At 42.0% G+C, this 20,373-nt stretch overlaps 1 protein-coding gene across 1 annotated transcript; it reads right to left on the bottom strand.

Annotated features, from left to right (window-relative positions):
- Positions 1 to 1,888: 1,888 nt before the first annotated feature.
- On the bottom strand, positions 1,889 to 10,681 carry LOC141809234 (alpha-2,8-sialyltransferase 8F-like). The gene is made up of 7 exons (XM_074696144.1): positions 10,100 to 10,681; positions 7,974 to 8,048; positions 7,784 to 7,858; positions 6,144 to 6,288; positions 3,905 to 4,017; positions 3,382 to 3,474; positions 1,889 to 3,309 (listed from the first exon to the last, which is right to left on the bottom strand). The coding sequence occupies exons 1-7, from the start codon at positions 10,198 to 10,200 to the stop codon at positions 2,835 to 2,837; spliced, it is 1,077 nt and encodes a 358-aa protein (XP_074552245.1). The 5' UTR covers positions 10,201 to 10,681; the 3' UTR covers positions 1,889 to 2,834.
- Between the last annotated feature and the right edge of the window lie 9,692 nt (positions 10,682 to 20,373).

Below are 20,373 nucleotides of genomic sequence, written 5' to 3'. Positions count from 1 at the left end.
TTAGAAAAATCTGAAATAGTTAAATGTAAATATTGAATGTCACACGTAAATGCTAAATCTAAATCTAAATGTGAAATCTAAATCTAAATGTTAAATCTAAATGTTGAATCTAAATGCTAAATCTGAATCTAAATGTTAAATCTAAATCTAAAGGTTAAATCTAAATGTTGAATCTAAATGCTAAATCTGAATCTAAATGTTAAATCTAAATCTAAAGGTTAAATCTAAATGTTAAATCTAAATCTAAATGTAAAATCTAAATCTAAATGTTAAATCTAAATCTCTTAGACGCAACTAAATATTTAGCTAATTTTCAAATTAAAACTCCCGGTAACAGGAAGTACCAAAATAAAAGCTCACGGAACTACCATTGTGGTGTTCATCATGTTATCATGCAGTGTCAGAAATAAACGGTTGCTATCACAGCTGATAGAGAGAATCTGATCCATTTAATTGTGATGTTTTAGCGGAATGAATTTAAAAGATATATATCGCACAAAATGTCGAGGGAGACTGGTATGGCTGAGAGCATAGGAAGGGTTGTTCTGGCAGCCATAAGACAATTTGTTACGGCGTCAGCTACATAGCCTGCTGCAGAGCAGCCGCACTGGGTCAGTATTTCCAACTCGCCTTGCATTAGCTCAAGCATGTTGTTTATGTCTCTGCAGGCCGCCAGGAACTCTCTTTTTTCACCTGGACCAGCCACACCGTCCACCTCCACAGGGACATCATGCCGCACCGTATACTCCCACAGTGACAACTTCGGGTTCCCCCCCCTTGAAGACTTGGGTAAAGTTAGAGATGTTACGTCTACAAAATCACAGCACACATCTTCACAACAACTGTACTCACTATTTAACTAAACAACTAACTAACTAAACTAACATATTTCTCTAAGGTAAGAGCTTTAGTATATTTAAGGAGATACGCTTGATCATCGGGGTGAGTTTGGTGCCACTACAGTTAACAACAATGCAGTTAGTACAGTTGTTTGTATTATTCTTTACATAGATTGATTATTAAATTTAGATTTAGATTTTGCATTTAGATGTATATATAGCATTTACGTGTGACATTTAATATTTACATTTAACTATTTAAGATTCTTCAAAGATGACAAATATTGCTCTAAATGTCATAAAAGGTCACCAGAAAAAATCACGCTGGTTTTTTTGCACATGGTTTGAAGCTCAATGTGACAAAATGTTGCTGGGTTTTTTTTAGCATGTGCTGCTTTACAAACGCCGCCCCATACCCGCTCTCCTCAGCCCAGTGGGTGTTAAAACATAAAGCCTGCTCAGAAACCTGCTGCCCCTCTCTATTGATACTGTAAGTGCCGTGTAACTGTGTCGCTCAATACTGACACCTGCTGGATTTTAAACATCATTACATGCAACCAAGTTGAGAGGCTCAACTGGCATACTGATTCAGTGACCTCGGACAGACAATAAAAACTATTTGAGTTATTTTATCTGATATGGTATAGTGTATTTTAATCTAAATTTAATAGATGTTTGAAATCTATTAAAATATACCATCAATAGATAATGTGAACACACATTTTAAACATTAAAATACATTTTTTAAATGTCTTGGCAAATCTGTAAATCGATCCATTCCTGGCTGACTGACAGGGAAACTCAGAAGTAGTGTTTAGAAGAAACCTACTTTGGTGCTGATGATCTCGTTTTGAATCATTGATTATAATCAGGCATATTGAGACTTAATCAAGAACAAACTGTGCTCTAAACCAGACAAATGTGTCATTAGCAGGCAGAAATGCTGCACTTTAAAGACAAATCTTGGCAGATTTTGGAAACTCAAGACTTTAAAGGGACTAAATCATGCAAGCTGAGGTCCATTTTTTAAATAAATATTTATTCCAGGATTCACTTTTATTTCCCCTCGTTCCAAAACTTCATCATGACACAAAAAATCTGCTGTAATGTCAGCTCAGAAAGTCTTCAACTTTTTTCTACAGATCACTGATAAAAATGTATAAATGTCAGCATGAAAGGTCAAATCTCCAGGTGTACAACACATAAAGGAAGCTCAGCTTAAGGTTTCACCATTCACCCAAGGTGCAGAATTCATAATCAATTTATACACAAACATTGGCACTGATTGAGCAACGCATGTTACTGTTTCCAAACTGACACAGAAAGTAGCTGTAGTAAGTAGCTCCTCTTCTTCTCTTATTTACGGCCTCTGACCAAATGTGGTGGCCATATCAGTTTGTCTGTGACACTACGGCCTTGGAGGTCAGAGGCTGTATCAGGACCGTCAGTATCAAACACACAATAACAAGAGCTCAGAAATCACGACCAGCACCAGCCTGATTTTTTACCATGGTGTGAAAAAGTGAGTTATAAATGTGTCCCTGGATATTCAGGGAAGAGATTTAAACTTTAATGAGATTTTGACATAAAACGGTTTCTTCACATTCAGTGTGCTGCTCTCTGAGCCAACAGTCTTCATGTTCAGGAGGTATTTGATTACTTCAACATACATTCAGTCGTTTCTAAAGCTTCTGTGGTTGGTTTCTAAACTTATCACGAGTTAAGGGTTGATTTAAGGCACTATTCTGTAGACTTGGACCTGACAAAGAACCACATTAGAATAACTCCCTCCAGACTCCAGCTGGAGCACACAAGGAAATAAATAGTTGTCACAGTCAGATGTTTTCAGTTTCAGGATTTCAGTGCAAATGTCTCGTCCACTGATCGTCCTCCTCAGCTTCACCGCCGTAATCATGAGAACATATGTTTCTTCCACAGTGGCCGTCCTTCTCCAGCAGGTACAAAGAAGGCTCCTGCTCTTTTTTCTGTCTAGGTCTACTTTTTCCCAGGTCGACAATCTCCAATATGAAGCTTGAGCACCCCATCGTTGTGCAGACGCATCAATAATTGAAACTCAGCCGGCATGGCGTGGACTCTGCCAGCCTGTCTGTCATCATAGTAGTGGTTGGTCAGGGCGTAGAGTCCATAGGGATGACTGTCAAAGGGCCAGAACCCGTACAAATCCACGTTGTTGCAGAGTTCAAGCGCAAGGCTAGCCATGAGTAACCCAGTACTGGGCCGCCCTGCTCGCAGGCCTTGTGAACGCCAGAAGTTAGCCAGATTCCGGAGATACTCAGGGTTGAAGAAGACGGGCTGGATCGGGCTGCCGAAATCTTCAATGGTGTAAGAAGCCCGTAGAGACACAGGAGTGTTGATGCCGTACGAGAAAGCAGGAAGGAGCAGCAGAGAGTCGCTGTAGGTCTTCAGATCCTCCACAAATGCACGACGACGCCCCATCAGATTCCCGTACCTGTAAAGAAAAAGCAGATTTGAAGCAGGGAGGAAAAGCGTTTTAAGCTAAAGACTGGAAAATTCTACTCACTTATCCCGCAGGATGCTTGGGTTAGCTGTTACAAGACTGGTCTTAACGCCAACATGCTTCTCAAAGCCGTCTTTCAAGGGTGGTAGGTTGCACCTGAAGAACAGTCCTCATCTTAGGTGATGTTGCAAAAGTCTCCTTTCTAGATATATGCCTGACCGTAATCCACTTTACAACATTTCACATAACCAACACATCTCAGGGCACTAGGCTGCCAGTAACGCTAAATATATAGATGCATCTAAACTACAGTACAAACTGACAAAGTTTGCTTTTTGTCACATTTGTAAACAAGTCATGTTAACAGTTGTCTTGAACAAAGAAAATTTGCTCCCATCCGATCATCATTTAATTTCAAAACAAACACACGCCTTGTTAAAAGCCCTGTCTTCACGACAGTGTGTGTAAGACTCCAGGCCAGTCCAATTGAACAGATCCTCCTCACAGCACGTTAGAGTCACATCTAAACAGACAGTTTAATTCATCCTCAGCCTTTTGGTCCACGTTTCATCAACATCTTCCTCACCTGATGACAAACTGAGCTGAGTCTATAGCTGCTCCACAGCCACTGTCAGTCAGGATCCCTCCGTTCCCAACGACTGCACAGGTGTCCCATGTTTTATTCAAGAATGGACGCACCTGGGATTAAAACAGGGTGAAAAATGTCAGACAAAGGCATTCAAGGGTTGAGAAACATCGATACTACACCTTTGAGTTCCTAGATCAGATTACCAAGAGCACATTTTGATGATAACCTGCAACCTGTTTGCATTTTTTAAAGCTCCTTGGAAGAACTTGCAGTTGTGTCACTTGTTGAGACAAAGCTGATACTTCTTTGTTCACTAATATCCTTTATTATTCAGATATCAGATGTTTATGGTGCTCTTGATTAAGTTTATGCAGCTGCCTGAACAAGATTCACTTTATTTATTGCTCCAACAGGGAAGTAGCTTCAGCGGTTTAACTAAAGTACGCTGAGGTCTGGTAACACAGTTTTACAGTTTGATTTCCTTCATGTTTAATTTCAACATCTGGTCAAAGTTTATACTTGACAACAAAAAGTCTTTCAGATCCAGCTCATGTTCAGAGGAAAATTCATTTCGCAGGAAAGGTGCGTCTCTAAATTTACAAATTACATGAAAATGTTGCAGACTTCTGAGTTATGCATTTGCATGATTCATATTCAGGGACTTATCTTCCATCAAACTGACCAGATGGTTTGATGTGTACAAACAGATCCTGGTTGTTCATCCTGTTGCACTCCCACTAAGTCCACAGTGATGTTCCCGTGTCAACAGGTCTGCCAGGCTTTAACCACTTAAACATCTCCCCTTATCTGGTTTGTTAGTCTTTCTGTGAGTTGAACTGATGAAGTCGTATGTTGAATTAATTGATTTTTATTGTTGTGAATGCACTTTCTACAAAGAGTTTGAGCTCCGTATCAGAGGCTACAAATCCAGGAGCTCCCCTAAAAATGCTGACTCATGGAATGGGTTTCCATGGCCGAGCAGCTGCATCCAAGTCAAACATCACCAAGTGCAATGCATTGGATGCAGTGGTGTAAAGCCCGCTGGCACTGGACTCTAGGGCAGTGGAAACACGTTCTCTGGAGTGATGAATCACGCTTTTCCATCTGGCAATCTGATGGACGAGTCTGGGTTTGGAGGTTGCCAGGAGAACGGTACATTTTGGACTGCATGGTGTGGGGTTGTTTCTCGGGAGCTGGGCTTGGCCCCTTTGTTTCAGTGAAAGGAACTTCAGGATACCAAAACATTTTGGACAATTCCATGCTCCCAACCTTGTGGGAACTCTTTGGAGTGGGCCCCTTCCTCTTCCAACATGACTGTGCACCAGTGCACAAAGCAAGGTCCATAAAGACATGGATGACAGAGTCTGGTGTGGATGAACCTGACTGGTCTGCACAGAGTCCTGACCTGAACCTGAATTAGAGCGGAGACTGAGAGCCAGGCCTTCTCGACCAACATCAGTGTGTGGCCTCTCCAATGGGCTTTTGAAAGAATGGTCAAAATTCCTATGAATACACTCCTCAACCTTGTGGACACCCTCCCCAGAGGAGTTGAAGCTGTAATAGCTGCAAAAGGTGGACCAACATCGTATTAAACCGTATGGGTTAGGAATGGGATGGCACTTAAAGGTGCCGTAGGCAGGATTACCCAGGTAAGATGGGGATTTGAAAACCAGCACAGCCCCTCCCGTCCTGTGTTCTCTGACATTATACCCTTACGCAAGTGTAGCCCCTCCCACAAGAAGTTTACACACAAGTTTATGGTTCTTCTTTTTGCTCTTCTTCTTCTTCTTCTTCGTCTTCTTCTTCTTCGTGCTGTCTTCGTTTAACTCCTTGGTGTTTTGGGGGTTGGAGGTCTGACAAGGCAGGTAAATATGCAAGCCAGGACTTCCTCATGTGCATTCACGAGAACGAAGAGCTTTACAACCAATCGGGATGGAGGACGAAGCACCGCCCCTCGACCAATCAGGATAGAGCCTCAGGGACTCATCTGATCGGTCAAAGATACCTGGAGCGGTCGAGAATCCTTGTCAGCTCGTAACAAAGACAGATGGAAATGCTGCAACTTCGCCGTAGTGCATTGACTCGCTAAATCCTGCCTACAGCACCTTTAAGTTCATATGTGAGTCAAGGCAGGTGAGCGAATACTTTTGGTACTAAAGTGTATATTTTTGAGTTAACAAGAAGCGATACAGAAAACAGAAAACAGGCAGCAGACGTAGATAAGGAAGAGAAATACCTTCACAAAGGTGCTGAAAATCTCCGAGGTCACCTCGAGGCTCCTCTTCTTCTCCCCGTCATAAACAATCTTGGTTCCCACCGGAGTGTTGCCCTGGGTAATGAAAGCCTTTTCCGGGCCATGGCAGTTACTGTTCAGCTTCGATCTAGGGAAACCAGGAAGATGAGAGTGTCAGACTGAAAAAAAAATGAAACGGACTCTTAAGATGCTATGAGAAGGATCTGTTTTAAATGGACTGCCTTGCCACCTTTTGCCTGGAGTCTCACTTACACTGTGAGCGTGATGTGTACAACAGCCAAGGTAAGGTATTTATCAGTACAGTTTTGTAGCGCTACAGTTTGAAACATGACAACAAGCAAACGTTTTATAAGCCGGCTATATGTAATGCTATCGGCAGCCTGGTGCTCAGATATATCTGTAGGCTAACGTAACAACAAGCTAACAGTCAGTTTGTATGTAGTTTAGTAGCTGTCTACATTCAGCGCAGCTGACAGCCCGGTGCTCTGAGACATGTCTGTAATGTGTAACGTTAGTGAATCCTGGTTATCTCCTACCAGTCATCCACCAATCAGAGCTAACGTAACCTCACTCTTCATTTTATCGATAGACTCTCAAGTTTGAACAGACCACTGCAGAATAACAGCTGACTGTGGGTTGGAATCAACTTTAGCACAAACAGTTTAGCCCTTTTAGCCTTTAGCTCGTGCTCTATCTCCCTCCTGTTTATTTTTCTTCTGCTCCTCTGTCCTTTTTCTGTCTGACAGTTAGGCTCCAGTGTCTACCATCACTGCAAAATTAATCAAAAAAATTGTTTTCAGCATAGAAAAACACAGATCTCTGTTCTCCCTACTAAACTTTTTCAGCCAGCCTTGTGTTGTCATAGAGACTTAGTCATTCTGTAAATCAATCCGGTCTATTCTCTTGCTTCCAAAGATGGACACATGGGAGTCAGAGCACTCTTCAAAGTCTGTTTTTGTTCCCTCTTTTTTCTTATTAACTGTTTTTTTTCCTGTTTGTGCGTTGAAGAAAACTAATCCGACACAGATTTTTCAAGGTCATGCATTGTATTTATGTCTCAGGGACGGACAGACATACGAGGATGACTCAATCAGTTTCAGCTCTGTGTGACTGTCACACGAGGGCATTCTGACTCATCCTGTCTGAGCTTATTGTAAAGTCAAGCCAGTTGGAAAGAAGGGTTTTATTTACTCTACATGAACACAGTGGTTTAATTTACATGAAGCTAAACCAACTCTTAGAAACTGTAATGCTAGCCCCACCTTTCTTTACAGTGTGATAAAATCTTGTTATGTGGCACGGTGTCTTTACTCTCCTCGTCTCACTTCTGTGTAAATTTGTTCAGATTTTCTTCTTCTGATGATGTCTCAGAGCAAACAGACTCAGCTGTTTTTAAGTTTGTTGATCTGCTCTGGCAGACTCAGGCTGTCTGAGGGGCATGGGGTACTAAAGGGGGGGAAAGGGCACCAGCTGCACGCTGATGGGCACCTAAACGCTAGAAGTTGTGATGCATTTGTTGTAGAAATCTCCCAAACACTGGATAAAAGTAAAAAGTCTTGTTACATAATTAAGATTTCTGTTTTTCTCTGTTCTGTTGGTACAAAAAAGGGACGTCTTTGTACCTGAACTTCAGGTAATTGTCCTCCTGCTTCTTCCAGGTTTGAGAATACTCCTGCAGTACTTTTTCGATGACCTCCCTGAAACACACAAACACACACACACACAACCGGGTTTGTAATCCCCATAACACTGATGTGTCTGTAAACATAAACTTCACTTCAGGAGATGCTGTGGTGCTGATGCTGTATTTACTTGCAGCCCTTGCAGAGATCAAAGTTTTTAGGGGGTCTCTTCTTCTGAGGGACTGGTCTGCGAAGGTCCTCATTGCTGTGACACAAACAAAAGAGGAAACAGGTCAGATACACATGAGATGAATGCATGCAGAGGTCAGGCAAAGGACAGATAATCTAATCAGGGGTGGAACACACATTTCTGGACCCGGTGTAAAGATACGAGCCAGGACCCCTCCTCGAATAACCAGCTATATTTAACCCTCCCTACAAAGATGTGTAAATATAGTCAACACAAAGATGAATACAGAGAAATTCAGCCATTTGTTTGCTTTGTATCATGTTTTATAATTATGTAAACAATAAAATCCAGCTTTGAATGTGCACCATCTTTCGTTTCCTGGAACAATTCATGTGAACAAAATGTTAGTTAGAAAAGATGTGATCTGAGAAGCTGAGCACAGCACCACACAAAAGACAAGTGAAAAAGCTGTGCTTTGATTACGTTAATTACTAATTAACTTCTTTATCTCATCATGTAAACAACATCCAGCTTGTAGTGAGCATCATTCTTTGTTTCCTGGGAAATTTCCTGCAGAAAAAAATGTGCTAGTGAAGTATCACCTGCAAACTATTTAAAGCTCGCACATGGGTGAAAAGGGTTGTACTGAAGTTTTGTAGCTTTATAAAAAAAATGTTCTGTCCCTGATGAAACTGAAAGAAGATAGAAAAAAGTAAAGAAATTAAGATTTCTTAAAACATATTAAAAGTACATAAATTCAAAAAACATCAGGCAAAGAGATTCAAAGACGAGTTTTGACAGTGGACTGCGCGTGAAAGTAATGTGCAGGGAAAGATCGCTCCTCATATTAAGTTGGTTAATTTGCATGTTTCAGCTTTTTTCAACAACAAATTCTAATTTTTGATATGCAGCATGATAAATGATTTTGTTGTCGACACACTGCTTCATAACATAAATCTTAAACTGCGGGAAACCCTGTTTATTTCACATTTAATTGGCGCCACATTTATAATGAATTTGTGGGATGAGCAGCAGAGCCGAGTTTGTGGGTTCCACCCATGAGAAATATTCTCCGGCATTACCAAACAGCTCGTTCTGGCTCTTGTTTTGAGTTCCTGGTACCCCTCAGGCGCCAATTAGGGGCCTGGTTCTCGGCACCTGTGAGTCTGGGCCTTAACCCGTAACTTGAAGAATCGGCACGCCACGTTTGACTGACCCGGACAGGGCCGATGCGATAGGGCAACCTTGAGCTGGTGTTCTGCTAATCCAGGTTTACAAAGGTGTTTCATGTATTACCAGGAAGCTTTTTTACAATGCGACCCTAATCTACCAATCACTACAAGGTCCCTACTTTTGCGTCATGTTTATGAGGCCTTTATGAGAACTTTGGTGTCAGCAATGTGCTTCAAAAAAAAGTCAAAAAAGTGTGTAAATGATTCAATCTGGTGATGTTTGCATTGGAAATCTTCGACTTCAGTGCTCACTGTTCAGCTTCATGCACCATGAATGAACAACCAGTGTCCAAACTCCTGAGCAGAGACCTTTGCTACACACGTCACCTGCAGATGGTCTGTCTGCTCGTGTTTGAAATGTGTTGTTTCTACATTTATCACCAACTTCTGTTCCTGTTTGTAAGTTTCTAAGAAAAGAGCTGTGAAAGAAACTCTGTGACAAACCAGTTTGAGTCTTTATAACAAGTTACAACAGAGTCTAAAGCTTCAGGCACCTGAGACGACAAAACCCCAAACCTCTGACAGATTTCTCTGTAAATTTCATCATGAGTCCGATACGATGTGGTTGCTGCTATAAGACTTCCCTTGCATCACTTTGAAAGACTGCGTGGGGTTTTTGCAAAACTGTGTTCCTTCCTCTCTGGTTTATGACATCATTGAGTCTTGTATAATTATACACACATGATGAATAAGACATCTGAAGTCAATTTTAGCAAAAAGGAACAGAAACAGTGAAGACAGAGTGCCGACAAATGCAGAAAAAAGTGGAAACAATATATCACTAACTGCTAAATCAGTCTTTCTTTACAGCACTGTGGTCCAGACCAACCACATCTGCTTGTACTATGTGTGTGAGAGTGTGTGTGTGTGTTTGTAAGGCTGTCACACACTTACTTGCTGTCGATCATGAACCAGATGAGAGTGCTCAGCAGGCTCCCCAAACACAGGAGAGTGATCAACAGAGAGACGAGTGTCTTCAGGAGCTGTCCCCTCATACCTCATACCACCTTCTGTCCTGGCTGTCACACCTTATCAGCTCCCCTCACACACACATACACACACTCTTTTTCTCTTTTCTTTAACTGTTAATCTTTTGCCTTTTCTGCTCTCTTAAGTTTTCCTCTGCCTAACTCACCCCTCCTCCCTCCTCCTCCTCCTCCTCCTCTCACTCTTCCTGTGTGTCTCACAGTTTCTCCCCCGCCTCCTCACTCAGTCTTCTTTTTTTATGCCCTCCTGTTCGGGCAAGTCCTCTGTCCTCTGTGCCCCTCTGTCTTCCCTCTCTTCCTGCTTGCGTCCCCGTCAGCTCAGACTTAAGCCGGTCTCTGAGGACTTCTTCTCCAGCCTTCGTCTTGTCTCTGTAATCAAATCCATCCTCTCTGATTTTTCGCTCGTGTGTCCACACAGCCCAGCACTTCTTTCCACTGGAGTCCCAAAGCTGGAGCTGCTTTCCTTTTGCTCCAGCCTTCCCTCTTTGCTTTCCCCACCCTCCCCTGGGCCATCCCCCGCCCACGCACCCCTTAAGCCCCTCTCCCCCCTTTTGCTCAGTAACGTGAGTGCCCAGTACTGAATTAGCCCTCAGTTTGCCTCTGCTCTGATGTGTGTGTTGAGATACAAGTTCAAAACCAATGAGGGAGAAGAGCAGATGAAGGGCAGAAGCGTTGCAGCCAATCAGAGGGGCTCCTCAAACTGACTCGCACATGCCCAAGCTTCTTCCAGCCCAGTGTCACTGTGCCAGCTTGATCAACTCCTGTGTATATCCTATTACTGTAAAAGTTTGAGACCTGGGAGGGGGTCAGGTATTTGGGGCCCAGGGAGAGGGGGGTCAGCTTCAGCACGGTTCAACCTGCGGAAATGAGAAAGTGAAATTCAGAAAAGCCACAACTCATCTGCAGCTTTACATTTCCCTTTGTGGTGATTAAAACCTCCACACTCCGTCCTCTGCTTTTCCCCCGTTGATCCGTGTTTCACTGGAAAACTCCACACTGAGGTCCCTGCGATGAAGCAATTACTCCTGTAGCAACATGCTGAGTAAGCTGAGCACCAGCCCCATGTGCTCAAACCCCAAACAAAGGAGTGCTTGGAAAGTTTTTTCACTTTGGCAGACGTTTGTGTTTGTCTCCAGGGAAACTTATTGGGGTTGTTTGAGGCTGCTTCGCTGTGGTCAGACAGAGCATTGAGCAAAATCAATACAAAAGGGTTGTGCAAGTCATAAAATCAGGCTTACACGACCGATAGAGTGGAGAGGGCTGTTAGGAAAGTAAAGCTTGACTTGACCTCATTCATGCAATGGTTCTTTGACCTTAGAGGAGGCAGTGAGCAGCTCAGACTCACAGAGGAGATGTGTGCTGAGTGTAAACAAGAGTAACAGCATTTTCTGCATATGTAACTTACATATTTCCTGACCTCTGACATCTTTGAGCGCTTGCTGAAAGCTTTGTGAGAGAGGGGACATTACAGCTCTATTTGAAAACAGTGAAAAGACTGAGAAATGTAAATGTTCAGTTTAGAAAGTGAAATGTCTCATTCTGAAAGATTTCAGCTGCTGAACAGTTTTGCATCTCTATTGTTGGACTACACTGCAAAAAAATGAAATATTTTCAGTAAAAAAGTCTTTTTAGACTTAATTTGAGCTGCTTTCACTTGCTCAGTCCAGAAAAATGTCTTATTTCAAGTTATTTAAAGAAAAAAAATAGGTCGGAAAAGTTACTTGATACGCTTTTTTGTTATACTGGTTAAAATTATCTATATGTCCCGATGGCAAGCAATACATGATTTGTTCTTGAATGAGAGCGATTAATATCCACTATCTACAGCAGGAGAAAACCCAGGGAAACATCAGCCAATCACATTGATTAGAATCCAATCTGTTAAACCAATCAAATCCCATCCTGCAGTTTTGCCCTCCTCCCACGCGCACATTTCACCGACCCGAGTTTAGCGGTGTACAGGTTTGCACTCAGCAGAAGAATGGCAGAGAAACTACCCGTCTAATAAATTCTCACCACGGAGGCTCTGACTAGCAAAAAAAAAATGTGATATTTAGTAAGTCCCAGAGAAAATTTACATGTACTGTTTTTATTATAGCTTTACTCCTGATATCGTGTCACAGGAAAAAGTGGATAATGCTAGCATGACAGTTGCAAGTACTAACAAAAGTCACGTTTGTTTATTTGTTTTTTAGCTTTACGTTTTAACATTTTGGTGTTTCCTTACCTCTAAATGAGATATGACTCGACGTAGTGTAAAACATAAGATGATGTGCTGAGTCCGTCTTTCAGTCATTCACAAAGTGGCGCCCGTGCATGTGAGCGGGGGCGTTGCTTTGGAGGAGCTCCAAGGGGAGGGGCTAGGCGGAGCCCTGACAAGATGTTACATTTAAATTCATGCTAGTTTTTCAGGACTGCCAACCCTGCCTTTAAGGGGCCGTTTACACAACAACGGCACAAAAACAGCAAAAGTTTTGTTACGTTTCATTTTCACAGAAACAGCGTTTGTCGACCTAAAATGCAAACTTTAGAAAATGGCATCCATAGTGGGATTTTTCTGAAATGCTGCCAACACCGTTGCCGTGTGAACAGTAAACCGGCGTTTTCAGTGGAAACGCAGACGACACACTCCGCTTCGCACAAGCGCATACAATATGACAACAGTACCGTTGTTACAATCGTCGCGATCAATCTGCTGAATCTGCTGACTGTCTTTATACAAAATGGGATGACTGGCTCAACTCTACTTCAGTGGAGATCTACCAAAAGCTGCTTCTGGACAAGACAGCTATAGCACCCGCTACAGGCTTGGCATGCTCACTACAGCGTTTTCAGTACCTCAGCGTTTCTGAGTAAACCAGTAGCGGCTGCTGGTCAGTCAAGGAGGGGAAGCTAATTTTTTCCAGCCTACATCATAAATTTGTTTATTTATTTAAACGTAAATTCTACCCTCCGTGCCAGCTTGCTAGCAGCTGGAGCTGCTTCGTGAAACTACGACAGGCTGTAAGTGTGAGTGACAGGGGGAGAAGCTCCGCAGCTGTAGCTGTAGCTGCTTATTGGTGAAAAGAGAGAGAATCTTTAAACCCAACGCTCGTCGTTTTTAAGAAAGGTAAACTTGTTGAGGATCGATAAAGCCTCCGGATCAGTCCAGAACAACTCAGAAGATGGTCCGATAATTCAAGATCACTGACTGGCTCATTTCACTGTCAATCAAAAAGGGATTCAGCCTCAGACAGATCATCCAATCATCATGCAGAAGCCCAGCGTCCAGGCCGGCCCACTGCCTCATAGACCCCCAGAGACGCTGAACATCCGATGGGCGGGACAAAGCCCAGCGTTTATCCAATGACCGTCCAGTTTCCACAGTGGAACAACCCACTCCACGCTTCCCCGCTGAAGTCAGAAGACGCTCAGCGTACGACTGTGTTAAAGCGCTGAGACGCTGCGGGGATGAATGAGAAGGAGGTGGAGCCAGTTACCTGTGATAGGAGCTGATTCTGAACAAAAGATGGAGGAATTCCAGCAAATATTTTGTCAATGAAATGTTCACACCGCAGAACACATCACCACTTTTGTGGGGACATTTTTAGGGGGAGCAAATCAGACCTCATTTTTGACTTGAAGTAACTTAAAACAAAACATTTTTCTGGTCTGATAAGTTTAATTTCGCTCATATCAAGCATCCCAAGACAATTTTTACTTAAACTGAGACAAAAACACTTGATAAGATTTTAGTTTTTTGCAGCGTATTTCTTGCCAATGCAGTGACTTCCACTACAGAGTCAAGTCCCTTTTTTTCACTACTGTTGGAAGTTTTTCCATTTTGGGTTTTAGAACAGGGAATCTTTTCACATTATCATCTATTGTAGATAAAACCATGAAGCTCTTTGCTCTTTGATACAGAAACTGTTTGTCACATGGTCTCTCAAAACATTGTGTGTGCAATGTGCTTTAAACGTAAGCTAACCACCACAGGCCTGCATACCAAACGTGAAAGCTGAAACTGACTTAAAATAAAGTCAGTTTCAGTGAAAATAAAGTCTTGTTTTTGTTACTCCTTGATGAGTCCTGCTGATCACATAAAGGATTAAAGAAAGCTTATCCCCGAGGGCCATGCCTCTGGGAAAAAATATACCCATGCCTGACATTTCCTCTATCATGAGACACAAGCAGGAATGTGGAGACAAAGATGTGGAGCACAATTTTCTCACAAACAGAAACTGCAGCACAAGAAAGACAAAGACAGCGTGGTTTTAGAAAGAGGAAGTAAAACAACAGCTTCCTCTCTAAAGGTCTGTCAAATTGAACAAATCCTAATGTCTTGTCTTTGGCTTCCTTTCTGGAGCCAAAGATTTTCATTCAGATTTTTGTGACGCTGCAGCGTTCCCACGGGATGTCCTCAGTCTTGTTTTCTCAGCATCAGACCAGAATCAGATTAATCTGAGATAATTTATTCAGATGTTTTTAAGTCGAGGAGGAAAAAGGCAATGACGGTGTAATGAAGCAGTTCCCCTTTGAAAACATGTTTGTATTGTTCTCGTGCGTGCGTGTTTCCCCGCTGACCCTCCACAGCTGCTCTTGAAAGGAAGTCCGGACGCGGCGTGCTTCACGGGAGCATGTGGGGCAGAGTACTTCCTCCAAGGCGACCATGTGACATCACCACAAGGCATACAGACACACAAAAGGTTTTACTGTCATCTCAACAGCACCTAATAAAACTGACCTCCCCCTCCTCCTGCTCCAGCTCCAGCTCCAGCGTTTCTCCAGCGGGGATGAGGATGAGGCTGCTGCTTTGTTTGAGAGGCAGGAAGTTGAACCGGCTCACCTCCATCTCAACATGAGATGATCAGGGTTTCCCTGAGTGCACCCAGAGCTTCCTGTCAGACTAACTTTGTGTCTGGTTTCATTTTATTTGCACATAATGAAACAAAAAAAGGGAAGGTAGCTGCTGCTGACGTTTTAGTCGGTATCAAACAGACCGTGTAAAGATGAATGAAGTCTTTGTTGGACTCCAACTATCAATCAACTAAAAACAAGCCCAAAAATATCAGATAGGTGAGACTGAAGCAGGTTTTAGCTCCCTGGCAAAGAGCCTTACAGTGATTTGGTTAGTCAAATAAGCTGCGCTCCAGATCGTGCCAATAAAGGCATGACATTTAGCTCCGATATGGACATCCAAAGAAGGAGGAGGCACACTGAAACTGTCTGTCCCGCACCCTTAAATGTCCATTTCTGCTTTCATACTTGGACATGCAAACAGTGAAGTCTGATATCCAAACCATCTCAAAAAAACCCTTTGTTTCCCTTTGTTCTTTGTTGAATCTCTTCATTCTTCTCAATTTAATCCTCCCTTTGTGGATCATGTTTGTCCGAGTTTTACCAAACCGACCTTTTACCTTTGGGGAAATATTAACCTCTCAAGTTCATAAATTCCCTCAAGCAGCTGGACACAACAAAATCAGCCGCCCCAGAGAAACTGGAACCCTGCTTTCATGGCCCCGCCCTTGACACACATTTTTAACCTTTCTTTGGAAACCGATGTTATTCCTGTGGTCTGGAAATCTGTGGTCTGTCTTCCCCACTCCCTGCTGAAAGGGGACGATCCCACCGTTTTAAATAATTACAGGCCCATTCTTGAGTTATGTGTCCTGGCCAAAGCCTTAGAAAGATTTTAATCAGTGAGCAATTGAAGGAATTTCTCGATAATATCGACATTTTTAATGACTTCAGTGACATTTCAGAGACCAAGCAGCATTGTGCAATCTTTCTACTGTCTCATCAAGGGCCTTTGGCACAGTGAACCACATAGACTGATTTTATCAGGGCTGTTGGATCATTCAGTCAGATGGCTTGAAAACTACCTCCAAGGTAGATCACATCATGTGCAAGTTGGTGGAACAATCTCGGGTACACTGTCCAAAGGTGTGCCTCAGGGTTCCGTCCTGGGTCCCCTTTCATTTCTGTCTACATCAACAATACAAACCAGAATTTTTAGAGTTTTTAATGCAAATTTCCATTATCATACCGACAGTTTCTTTCTGTATTGGTCAGGGCTTACTCCAGAACAAGATTTGACAGTTATAAACTGGTTTCAATTTAAACAAAACTTTTATGGGTTGAAAGTGGTTTTAAATGTAGATAAAACAAAAACAAGCTGATCTCTGGCAAAAAATCAAAACCTCCAAACCTACCATCAATAGATACCTTGGTATTTTGATCAGTAGCACCGTTTACATGGGTAGTTTTCCACAATCTGATTGAAATCGATCGGATTAAGTGAATCTGATTTGATCTATATACATAAAGTTTAAGTAAAGAGATCCACGTTCGTATTTTGTTGGGGATGCTCATTGTGTCCAGTTTTTCTGTTTGTTCACCATGTTTGTTTTTGCAGCGTGTTGCTCTGCGTACGTTACTTTCGTGCCTCTTATGTATAAGGGAGCAAATGTGACCAAACAGTCCTCTGTATCAACCCAATCTGCTCCACTCAACCGTTTACAAGGAGCATGGAGTGGATTATCAATCAGCATAGACTACCTTTTACAATCTGACCCAAAATACAATCAGATCCGGGTGAATCAGATTGGCTAAGGTGTTTACATAAGACATTTTAAGTCTGGTTGACCTTTCAGTTTGATTGTAAATAGGAATTTTGGACCCATGTAAACAGGGCTAATGATGCTTTTGAATTTTGATCCTCACATTCAGCAGCTTGTACAAAGGTTAAAGCTAAAGCTAAGTTTTACTTCAGAATCAGATCCTGCCTTGAAGCCAAAATAAAACTTGCTACTTTTCTGTCACTGCTTGGTTACTGTGATGTCTTAAACATGCAGACACAGATATTCCAACATTTTTGTAAATTCTGAAGGCCTCAACAAAAAAAAAAAAAAAAAAAGAAAAAAAAAAAGGGGGCATTTGTGGTGTTGTGGGTCAAAAATGACCTGGCACAGGCACAGATTCGCACACAAACCGTATGGTTTAATTTTCAAAGTGCACTTGCTGTTCTGAGCGGAACAGTTGGTTTTATGAAAAATAAAGTTTTGGGGTTTTTTTTGCCTTCCCCCTCACAAAAAATACACACAGGTCAATTTTGACCCACCCAAGTAACTTTTTGGTAGGCTCTCTAATATTAGTCTTTAAGACTTGGACAATGTGTTTATCCGTGATCCTCACTGTAGGAAATAAGAACAGTGATTGAAAACAGTTTTTTTTTTATTAAAGAGGAGTGGTTTATTTTCGAATGAAAGGTCTAATGTGGCAAACAAATATGTTTTCAAGGATATGAATACATAAAAAGTTAGCTATGAGGCTGACTAAAAGATGTTTTTTTCTCCCTTTGCTGCTTTAAATTTTCTAATTAGTTAATACAAAGAAGAAAGTGAAAAAATGCTCTTCTTGTTACATGTCCTGAGATAACTCTTTGTGAAGCAGCATCATGTAAATGTATTTGGTTAACTGAGGCAGACGTCTTCTTCTCAGCGTCAGTGTATCAGTGTATGTTTGTACTTCCGTGTGTGTGTGTGTGTGCTGATGCAAAGTTTTTTTGTGGATGTTTTTGAGCAGGGAGAGGTTATGCAAATCATAAGTGGGTGACGATCCAGATTTACGACCGTCCTCATGCTGCCTCCTCACCACAAAGACAGAGAGAGAGAGAACAACGCCTTCTGAGACACTCAGGACTTCCCTAAAAGTGGCACGTAAATGAAACTTAGATTTTCAGATTAAAAAGGAAAGCGTGACTTATTTTTCTCCTAAAACGGAAATCTTGAAACTGTAAAATCCCTCTGGCCCCATGAGTCTTAGAGTCAGATAAACAGAGTAACATTCACCTGGAGCTGAAATCACTAATCCATAAATCTGCTCGATTTTAGTAAACAACTACTTTGTTTACTTTGTTCCTGAGTGGGAATATTCGTTGCACAGAATGACTCCTTAGAAAATATAAAGTAACTTTGAGGTTTTAAGAGACTTAAAGATTAAAAAAAATTACTCATCAGTCATCGCCCAAGACCTCATCTGGGGCTTAACCTTTCCCCTTTATATGTGATGCTTTGCTGCATTGTTGCCCTCTTCCCTCTCGTTAGCCCGTCTGATGAGGCTTGACCTAAAAGCTTCCAGTCCCATGAGGTCTTGCATGTGATCTGGACCCTCTAGGTCACCTGATGGGGCTGTTTGCGCTGCCTCTCCAGCTGCGGGCCCTTTTATTGTCATTTCCATCTTCTGGAGACCAGCCCCACAGGGGGGAGGAGGAGGACGCTGGACGGCCAGATGGGGGCAGTGCTGCAGTCAGGTGGTTTAAGAACAGCTGATCCTGATGCATTCCTCAGCTGCTTATGGTGAGGCCTGGTGCCCCTGTGCCTGAGTGAACTTCATACCTGCAGAGATTATGAGCTCAAACATCAACACTCACACACTCTCTGCTTACACCTGCAGACTAAACTGAAAGATATTGAGCAAACACACCCATCCAGAGGGACACATGCATAATTTACCCATGTCCATTATAGACTGGGTAGGGTCTTTAATGGACATGAGAGCCCCCTTACCTTATCTGATTACTAATTGATCTTTAATAGCCTGCCTGTTGTGTGTCTGTGACCGACCCTGTCAGCAACAGCTACTACATGTGTCTGGAAAAAGTGTGGAGGTGCTCTCTGCAGAACTGTATGACACACAGATAACTATTCATATAAACAGAATGTGCTACTACAATCTCACAGGCGTGTTTTTTTTTTTCGATTGTCAGATGCTGTGGTTAAATGTGAAACTGGAGTTCAACAGTGTTTTGTGCGTACGTGACGCAGTTGCTTTTCTGCAGGTATTTATCTGCAATGATGCATGCATAACTCAGCCACAAAAACACACAGTCAGAATTAGAAATGGCAAAATATCTTCACAAGTTGCTAGGCACCGCCCTGTTGGCTATGGCTGCCTTTTGCAGCACCTCTCTTCTTTGTCCGTTTCTTGTAATTTTTTCATCTCTTTTTCGTAATCTTTGTATTTGGGGTGGATCATTACTTTGTATGGCTCATTTGTTGGTCATGGACACCAAACTTTTTGTGGCTTCAGTGATATTTTTAATACTTTTTCTCCTGTGTTTGTCTGGAGATCCTACATGTAACCATGGCTGCATTGTTTATATGTGAACTCGGTTGTTAGCACCCTGTAGCATGTCAATGCTAACTGGTGCAAGGCCGGATGTTTCCCACAAGGTGAGGAGAAGGAGGTGAGGATGACGTGCTGGTTCTCAGGTGTGAGTTAATAAGTGACAACATGGACCTGTCCTTCCATCCATCGTTGGGAACGTAAGATCTATCTCCAATAAGATGGATGAGCTAGCCATGCTAACCCAGCAACAGAGGGAATACCAGAAGGCAGAGTAGCAATATGCTATTCACAGACATGGCTAACAGAGCTAACACCAGACACCAAGGCCACATTGGAAGAGCTTCACCTGCTGTGAGCAGACAGGATCCAGGAGACAGAGACTGAACAGACTGCTGAAGAAGCTCAGTCCTGGACCCTGTGGAGGTGGAGGCTGGCTGACTGGACAATGATGAACAAGCTGTCATCATCTATTTTCTTATGGACCTTTTTGGACTTTCTATACACTTTCTTACTTTTGTTTTCTTGATTGCTGCTGTGATTTCCTTGTACTTGTTACAATGACAAAGTTCTATTCTAATCTATTCTAAAAGAATCAAAGGAATTGCGCTCTGTTTTTCTAAACTTTACTGTCTTTGTTCAAACATTAATAAACCATCAATAAAATACTCTAAAAATCAAAACTAAAACAGAGTTTAAATAAGTCAGAAAACAACTTTTAACAAAAAAAAAACATGTAAAAGACATTGAAATATATAAGGGAGGAAAAACAAAACAGAACTACTGATTGAAGTTTTTACATGACTTATCTTTTTGCCTGTACAGCTCCAGTGTCCACCATTCCTACAAAATTAATCCCAGAAATCTTTTTCAGTAGAGAAAAACTCTGACCTCTCTACTCACTGCTAAACTTCAACCTAAAACATCCTCCCTAATTATCCTCCTCTGGGGTTTTTTAGTCCCCATATTATATATCATGTACAACCACTAGATGGCAGCAAACCCTCATTGTTACAGTACAGTCTGTTTTATCTCCAAATATTCCACCAATTTAATATTTCAATAAAACTAATTAGA

Source organism: Halichoeres trimaculatus, unplaced genomic scaffold, assembly GCF_033239565.1.
Source record: "Halichoeres trimaculatus isolate MK-OKI-2021-1 unplaced genomic scaffold, fHalTri1.1 fHalTri1_scaffold_20, whole genome shotgun sequence".
NCBI lineage: Eukaryota > Metazoa > Chordata > Actinopteri > Labriformes > Labridae > Halichoeres > Halichoeres trimaculatus.
This window is presented reverse-complemented; position numbering and strand designations above follow the sequence as displayed.